The sequence below is a fragment of the Vanellus vanellus genome (genome assembly GCF_965231255.1).
Source record: "Vanellus vanellus genome assembly, chromosome: 10".
NCBI classification, from domain to species: domain Eukaryota; kingdom Metazoa; phylum Chordata; class Aves; order Charadriiformes; family Charadriidae; genus Vanellus; species Vanellus vanellus.
The window spans coordinates 11,275,462-11,284,705 of record NC_138915.1 but is presented as its reverse complement, the minus strand read 5'-3'; the positions used below and the strand labels follow the sequence as shown (position 1 = coordinate 11,284,705).

Genomic DNA, 9,244 nt, shown 5'->3' with positions numbered 1-9,244 from the left:
CTCGTGAATAGTACCTCTGCACATGATTTAGGCTGAGGTTAAACGCTTTACTGGATTGGGACCTCAACGAGCAGGAAAATCTGACCCACTGCAATGGTAACGTAGAACAGTTCAGTTCTTCCTCTTTTGATCAGTGAATAGAAGACCTCATCACAAAAAAAACCCAAAAACCAAAAACCAAACAAAAAACTAAAAACCCACAACACAACAAAAACCAAACCCTCAATTTTTTAGCTGAGGAAGGTATGATCATTTATCTTTGTTCTTTTAACTCAGGGCAACACAAGTCATAAGCACATCAGTTTTAACGTCACTTAAAAGTATTAGCTTATTTGCTATCTTTGATATTTTTAACACATGCCTCTTGAGAGAAGGGTATGGGACATGACAGTCGCTGACAATGCACTGAAGCGCGTTAGAAGCCTTATGCTTTGGCGAATCCCAGCGAATCTTGACATGTCCTCAAAGCCATGCAGAACCGGCACAGTGACCCATTATTCTCAGCCTACTGATGGAACCGTTATGGTCTATCACGGCATTGCATCTTTAACACTCCTTAATCCACAGACTCTTGACACAATAACCTCAAATGTTCTTATTCAAGCCTTGGCCATGTATTGCACCATTGGGCAACCAAGAACTTGTTATGCCAGAAATGCATATACAGAGTATCCACCTCCTGAAAATCCCTATGACATCCTGAATGAAGTAAATTATTGTGCACGGATAGCAGCAGCTTTTTTGAAAGAAACTCAGCTGTTAATTTATCTATTATAATTTTATTATCTGAAGTTATGTATATACTTAGTAGTATGGAGAAAAATAATAAAAAAAATCCTCTTTCTAAGTTACAAGAGCGTAAGCAAATGTCTGACAGTAGAAAACTTTGTCTTGTTTTGCTTTCTCTTAGATAAAGACATGCTCTTTTTTTGTAAACTTGGTTAAAAATATACTGCAGGCTGTGTGCCAAGTATCACTCCAGAATAAAAATTTCATAGCAGTGTCATAAAGCCCTGAAATTAGAAGTTTATAATGGAATTGGCTGACACAGCCTTCTCCACAGTATTATTACTAGGTCTTGCTGTAATATTTGCTACTTTCAAATTCATTTAAAACGTTCACGTTTATATCCTACTAATCTTAATTGATTTATGTATCGATTATAAAAGGGGGAGGGGGAGGTTCTGGAAGCAAAGGAGATAGAGGGTCTTATCCAAAGCTCATTGAAATTAATGAAACAAATTCCTTTTCAAGTCAAGGAACTCCTGTTAATCTCATAGTACAGATTTGCTGTATGATGCTTTACCAATATATCTCCATTTTCATCTCAAGATACCGTCTATCTGTGAGATACAGTGGGGATTTTCCATTCTCCTGGCTACCTCTTTTTCCTAGCCATTCAAAGCAAAGGCAAGTTTTTACTCTCTAGATATGAGCTATGCAACACTCTGAACCGAGACGACTATATTCATTTTACACTGTGGTTTTAAATAGACATGATTTGCCATGTTGTTCTCTGTTCTGATCAGTTTTTTCTGACTGACAGCAGCCAGACAGATAATAAGAACAGAAAACTTACGCATGTACAGTTAAAATATTACCCTTACCATGAATTCTTGTAAAGACTTGAAGTGAAAACTATTTAAATTAAGCTGTAGAGCCCTGAAAAGCAAGACAACCGATGGCAAATAATTGCCTGAGACACAACACTAAAAAACTAATGAATCTATTTTAAAATGCACCATTGGTAACAAATCTGAAATAAGATAATATGCTAATTTCACAAGAATAGTACAGAACAATTTTATTATTATTATTATTATATCTGATCACTCAATTCTGGATAATTCTACACATTACATCCCCGGTTTCTGTTTGGTATATTGTTCTGTTTTTATTTATACTGAATGATTAATGCATTGTGATCAGGAAAACAAGTCAGGCATATTAAATACATATTAAGGAGTACATATTTTTCCTATTTAGTATACAAAGTATTTCATAAATATGAATTATATTACAAAAATAATTTCTGCTACGCTCACACAGTAAGCACTTGACAATTTTGGACAACCTGTTGGGGTTGCAAGTGTTTCACGTAACTAAGAAGGAACTCTAGTTTTAATCAGAGGTGAGTCTTACAACAGATTCTGCATAAACATCAAATATTTTCTTCAGATGCCACAAATACTGCAGAAGTCAGTTTGAACTATTTTCTTTCTTTTCCTTTTTTAATTTTATGTATAGACATGTATGCTTCAAGTGGTCAAATTTATTTCATAGTATGTAATGCATGGTATATTTTAAACAAATATTTGCACAATTTAACATTATAACTCCAGTGGTTTCAAGATGCAGGCCATAAAAGTAACCAATTTACACATACTATCGAATGTTCTCTCTTTGCATGCTTGTTACTTTTCAGATAATCTTTAAACAGTGCCATTACAACACCACAAATCAAAGGATTACTCCAGTTCCACCAACTTAAATCCACGTGCAGGATGAAGGACCCAGCTGAGGTACAAATACCAGTACCAGGTTTCTTGTGTTTGTTCTAACAAATCACAAGGAGACGATGGTTTTGCATTTAAGGTACAAAACATATATGCCTCTTGAGGTTAAATTCAGTGTAACGTGTATAAAGCATCCCTTTGGCAATAGAGTTTGCAGTATCCCTACAGGATTCCACAGGGCATGAGCTTTATGGAGTAAAATCTACTAAGGAAATTCTCCTCTACTTGACCAATCATATGCAGCTACAGTTAATCAGACACCCTTGGATACACCTGCCTCTATGCCTATCAATATAATATAGTATTTGGAAGTTAAAAGTCAACAAAAGGCACTTTCATCATTAAATAAATGTCCTCTGTAGGCAATAAGATTGCATGACCTATATTTTATTCAAAGCTGTTTGTTCTTCAAGGACTTGTAGGTAGTCAGGTGAACCTTGAAGTTTAGCTTTTAGTTCAAAATATTCACTTTTTCTTTGTTCTACTACAATTTTACTATGATTACCACCTATTAGGGATTTCTTGGTTTTTTTGTCTTGTTGTTTCTCTGGATAACGTATTTCAAAGCCACTGACCCCTATGCTGTTGTATTCTTTTTTACTTTCAAGAAAATTTTGAATAAATACATTAGAATCCCTCCCAGGGAATAACTCATCCAGTTCATCGATTGTGCTAAGTCTTTTTCTGGTATCCACATGCAATAAATCTTTCTCCTTGTCATTAATATTTCTCAGAATGACTTTTTGCCCTGGGGGGTCGGCAAACGTGAAGCCCGTTTCAGACTCTTTTAAGCCACAGGTATGACTTTTGCTCATCTGCTCAATGGTTTGAGGAATGAAGGCTTCTGCACCTAGTCCATCTTTTTTGTTTGACTTGTGATCGTGCTTTCTTAGCTGCAGTTGCATAGAACTGCATTCTTGATTTCCGATCCCTTCATGCTTTATAGTCGGTTTTTTGTTGCGCCGAAGCACAAAAACAAGAAGACAAAAAGCAACAAACACTGTTAAAATAAGCACAACTAATATGCTTAAGATGAGGATGGACAATGGAACCGGGCCACCAGGAGGACTCCGAACCGGTCCCAGCGGCGTTGTGAAAGTAACAGCGGGCATAGGGCTAGTGAACAGAGCAGATGGCTTGTTTAAAAGTTTAGGACAGAGGATCTCATTTTTCAGAGACTTAAGTTCAATGTTAGCAAACTGTACGGGTGTTTCACATTTCAATTCCTTCACCACAATACCTTCATTTAGCTTTTCAAGCCACAGTTTTAAAGCAACTAAATCACAAGTGCAGTCCCATGGATTACCTTCCAAATCAATTTGCGTAAGAGATTTTAGCTGATCGAGAACGCCACTTACAGGTAAATACATGAAATGATTGTTCCTCAGGTTCAGTCTAGCCAGTGGAGCACCAGCAAAAATGTACGCCGGCAAGCTTCGTAGGAGATTGTTGTTCAGGTACAGCAACTGCAAATTTGGCATCAAGTCAAAGGTGCCTGCTAGGATTTCTTTGATAACATTGTATTCCAAATACAGATACTGCAAGTTGTGGAGGCCAGCAAACATTTCTGGGCTCAGACGCTCTATCTGATTGCCATTGAGATACAATCTCCGTAAATTTGTAAGGTTGCGGAAAACGTCTCCTTTGATCACCGAAATCCGATTGCTGCCTAAATGTAGCAAATCCAGCCCCTCAAACTCAATGAAATCTGTAGTGTCCACATCCTTAATATAATTGCCGTTTACATGCAATTTCTTGGCATTTAAAGGTTTTGGTACGAGTTCAGCCATTGACTCTATATTTCTTTCTTGGCAATTTACGCTTAATCCCAAGTCTGAAGGATGTGTTTTGCAAACACAGGGGACTGGACAAGGAGTTAAAGGAGGCACCCTGGTCTGGTAAAATACGATTTGACTGAGATTGCGATTAGACAGTGCTTTGCCTGCTACTATCCCCGAGATCTTCGAAGGATTTGTAGTCTTTGGTGGCTTTGTGACTAATCTGTGCACGGATGTTTGAGTGGTGTGGCCGTTCGGCGTGCTGTAACCAGGCTCCAGCTGCAAGGGAGGCAGAATGCGCACGTCGAAATCACTCCCCGTCCCCATGGAGCACAGCTCTTGCTTGTTGGTTTCTTTCAGGAGCCTTCCATACAAGTCACTGGGTGTTTCACAGATAGCTTCTCCAATGTAGATGTTATAGGGCATGTTCTCCAGCCACGCTTTCAAAGGCAACAAATCACAAGTACAATTCCAGGGGTTGTCTTCCAGCTGCAATTCAACAATTCGCCCAATGTGTTCCAGAACTCCAATGTATGGCAGCTTCTGTATTCGATTCCCTCGTATATCCAGATGGGTTAGAGAAGCAAATCGAAAAATGTTATCGGGAAGGAATGAAATCAGATTGTCATTAAGGATCAGGACTTTCAGCTTGTGAAGCTTATTGAAGGCTCCCCGTTCAATAAACTTGATTAAATTGTAGTCAGCTTGGAGATACTCCAAGTTCTCTATGCCGAGGAAAGTGTCAGCTCGGAGGATCTTTAATTCATTGTTGTTCAAGTGCAACTGTTTTAATGCACTAAGACCCATAAAGGCCCCTCCCTCAATGTTCTGCAACTTATTATTACCCAGTTGCAAGGACACTGCATGTGTAAAATTAAGAAAGGTATTTGGATAGAGAATAATTAGCAGGTTGTTTTGAAAGTTGAGGTGGTAGAAATTAGACCACGGTGGTTTAAGCTGATTTGGCCTGTAGACTGCAACCTTCTCACAGTTGACATAGAGTACATTCTCAACTGACACACAGGAGCAAACATTGCAAATTTCCACAGATATATCAGCATCTGCAGTTGTAGAAGAAACTGGAGATGACAGAACCAGAAAGAGCCACAGAAACATCTTCTTGTGATCAGCAAGCAACCTTAGGCTCCTGAACAAAGATAAAGAATCTAAAGAAGAAAGAAGGAAAGAAAAAAGAAAACGTTTTTCAGTTGTCATTGTTCCAAAACGTCACTTGGGTTAAAAATTGTATTCCACTGAGCTACTGTACCTGCCAAGGATTATAGATAAACTACAAGCACTGAATTTAAATTAACACGAAAGATTTTAACAACCAAACAAATACACGGGAGCTAGAATCATTTCAAATACAGAATGTAAATCTCTGTAGACGAACACAAATAACTCTGAGGTCTGTCAAATATATTTCTCTCTTGTACACGCCAAACATGCATAACTAACAAGTAAAATAACCAAAGGAGATTCCAATTTTATGCATATTTACCCTCTTCAGTCCTGCACTGCTCATATGTTGCCGTGCATTTCAGGGATATTAAACACAAATGCTGATGTTATGCATGCCCAAACATCTGGGTTGGGACAGCACAATATAGAAAGGATGAAGATGCAGACACAAAAAAGCGATGTCAATACTCAACGTATGTATCTATAGCATCAACGCATACAGATTATCACTACGATAATAGTGAGAGTCACTCAAGAGATACATAAGCATGCACACACATTGTTTCTGTCACTTAGTATACCTAGTTTAAATAATGGTAACTGATGGCAGAAATACTGGTGGTAAACTGGTTGCAGAAATACAATGAACTATCCACAAAACAAGAAGACCAGCCCCGGGTGACCAATGGAAGCACATAGAAATGGAAGAAGCATGCACAGGCACGCAGCCCCCGTGCCCAGCAATAACAACAATATCCTGACTCGCAGGGCAAAACAAAGTCACAGTTCACCAGCCTGACACTACTGAAACCTGAGAAGAACTTTTTTTTTTTTTGGTAAAACATTATGCAATTTGCTCTTATCCCTGCACTGATACAGAGGTGGCTTTCAAGAACCCTTCACATATAGTCAGGCCAGCTGAGCTGCCATTTTTTACGCAGAGTAACTGGAGCCACAGCATTTCCTCTGAGGAGCCATAGCATTTCCTCTGAGTTACAAGGTAGGCTTTTTTTGTTTGTTTGTTTGTTTTTTAAACAAATCAGTCAATAACCAATACTTTGCTCTCCCCACCTTCCCCATTCCCCAAGTTGTCCCTTTCATCTCCTGCTGTGGGAAGCCACCGAGTTGGCAGGAGGGAGCCAGGATGGAAGTGGAGAAAGCGGGAGCCAGCTGGAGGGAGGAGAATCGGGTTGGAGGGAGCTGCAAGGAGGGGAGGATGCGCCGGGGGACCTGGAAGGGAGGGCAGAGGAGGGATGAGGGAGGAAGGAAGGGAGGACAGAAGGACAAGAGGGAGAGGGAAACCTGAGAGGAGGCAAGGAAGGAAGAGGGGAAGGGATGCCTGAAGAGATCAAGGAGGCCGCGGAGAGGGACCGCGGGGAGAAGCTCGGACCGGAGCAGCCGCTGCTGATCCCCGCAGGCTCCCGACCCTGGCCGCGGCGAGCTAGCCCGCAGGGGCAGCCCCATGCCCCCGCGTCCCCGCGGCTCCATCTCCCTCCCCCTCCCAGGCACCGTCCCCCCGTATCCCTGCCTCGCCCACGCTCGAGTCCCCTCTTCTTCCTCAGCCCCGGGGCTCCGGCCGGTGCCGAGCGGGCACACACCACGGGCGCTGCGTGGGGCTGGCGGCGGGTCGGCGAGCCCGGCCGGGAGCGCTGGCACTACCGCAATTTTTTGCCGCAACCGGCTCGGCTGGTGCCGGCTCCCCTCTGTCGTGGGCGCCCCGTCGCCCTCTGCCTCCCGGCGGGGGAAGGCAGGAGGGACGCGGGCGCACACACACCGCAGGCACATGCCGGCTGGGAACGGGCACAGCGCGGCGGTGCAGCCCAGCATCCCTCCCGCCCGCCCTTTGCAGCGGAGCACAACCGTGGTCCCCGCCGCCAAATGCTCCCCCCTCTCCTTCGGCACCTTTGCAAAGTGCAGCCCGCAGTACATTCGCAGCACTCCTGCCCCCGGCCCCACCGCACAGATCCTTCCTTCCCCCCGCCCCAGTTCTCCCCATCCCTCTCACACCTCCACCGGCTCCCCCCCCCCCCCGAAAGCTGGGTGCCGCTGGCCCGGGGCTGCGGGAGGCGGCCGGCTGGCGGCTGGAGGGGAGAGGCGAGAGCGATGGCAGAGAGGCTCCGGCAGGAAGCCACTGTTGCCTCGTCTCCCCCCCCCCCCCCCCCCCCCCGACTTTCCCCCATTAAAATAACAGCAGTAATTATTACAGCAATAAAAACAAAACCTTGGGAATCATTAAAAAAAAATAATTAAGACGCCAACATAAACGCAGCCCCGCCGCGTCCCCCCCCTCCCCGCCCGCACTCACACGCCCGGCGGGGCGGCCGGACGCCCCCGGCGATGCTCCCGGCGGCGCTCCGCGGCGAGCCCGGCACCTTCCCTACCTCGGCGGCCGGGGTCGCCGCGGCCCCGCTCCGCTGCGCTCCGCCGCTCTCCCCGCCAGCTCTCGCCTCCGGCAGCTCCGCGCAGGCACCGAGCGGCGGGGGCAGCAGCCCTGGCCGCCGAGGCGCGGAGCGAGGCGAAGCCCGGCTCTGCAGCAGCCCGGCGGGCAGCGCCGCATGCAGCGACCGCCTCGCTGCGCCCTGCCCCGGCACCGCGGTCCCCCGCGCACGGGCGGGGAGAGGATCCCTCTGCACACGGGCACCCGCTCCCATCGCACTGCTCTCGCCCACCCCTCGCACGCAGAGAGCCCCCTCCCCTTCGCCACACGCACACACACACACAGAGAGCCACGCACGCACCGAGCGCCGCTTCGGAGGGGAAGGAGACGCCGCTCCGGGGGAGCGATCGCAGCCCACCGCGACCGCCGCAGCCCCTCCGCCCGCCGCGCCGCCGTTACCTTTCCCGGGGAGATGCCGGGCTGCGCCCCCGCGGAGCTTAAGCGGGCGCGGCGGGGCGGGAGGCGCCCCCCGGGGCGGCGAGAGCGGCGGGGCCCCGGTGCCGCGGCGGGCGCCGCGGGGCTGCCATGGGCGGCGCGCAGAGCTACAAGTGCGGCCCCGGGGCACAGCCGGGACGGGGCCGTCCCGCCCCCGCTCGCCCGGGCAGCGCCTGGCTGCGCGCCGCTGAGCAGCGCGGCTGGGAAGAGCGGAGCGGGCGAACGAGAGGGAAGAAAAGAAAGGAATCTCCCCCCGCCTCCCCCCCCCCCATCTCTTCCCTCATCTCTTCCCCCCCGCCTGAAACAAAAGTAGAGGTGGAAACTGAGTGGGCAGGATGGTAACATTTGCTGCATTTAATGTGAATGGCAATTATGGAACAAAATCACTGTGAGGAGACATACCCGACCCGTTCTTAAGACAACACAGCTATTTGTGTATCTCATTCTTTGTGGTTAGGTGAAATTCCTCCTCTGCTTAGGTAACAGCTGCAGTCTGATGAAAAAAAAAAAAACAACCCCTAATGTTATGCACTTGTGCAAAACAGATCCTGCTAATTAAGAACTCCAATTTACTCTGCCTTTCATAATATACTTTAAAATGGTAATGAATACCCCCCAAACAAGGTGACATCTCTTTCCGAGGCAGAAGAGTCCGTTAACCAAATGAATCTTGCAAGGGGAGTTCAACTGCTCTCCCTTCACCGCTAACATAATTCAGTTAGAAAACTGTTTATGTATTGCACACATACCAGTTGTGAGTGCTCAGTCTGGGCAGTAAACATCAGGGAATGGAAAACAGCAACTGCTTTCTTCATTTAGAGAAATGAAATAAATAGCTTGCTCCGAAGGCTGACTGCATCTAATTGAAATAATTTCAGAATGTTATTTTGTAATAT

At 46.2% G+C, this 9,244-nt stretch overlaps 1 protein-coding gene across 1 annotated transcript; it reads right to left on the bottom strand.

The window, feature by feature from the left end:
• Positions 1–2,896: 2,896 nt before the first annotated feature.
• SLITRK4 (SLIT and NTRK like family member 4) lies at positions 2,897–8,077 on the bottom strand (the record flags this gene model as incomplete). The annotated part of the gene is made up of 2 exons (XM_082488330.1): positions 7,858–8,077; positions 2,897–5,460 (listed from the first exon to the last, which is right to left on the bottom strand). Exon 2 carries the CDS (start codon positions 5,408–5,410, stop codon positions 2,897–2,899), a length of 2,514 nt encoding a protein of 837 aa, XP_082344456.1. The 5' UTR covers positions 5,411–5,460; positions 7,858–8,077.
• Between the last annotated feature and the right edge of the window lie 1,167 nt (positions 8,078–9,244).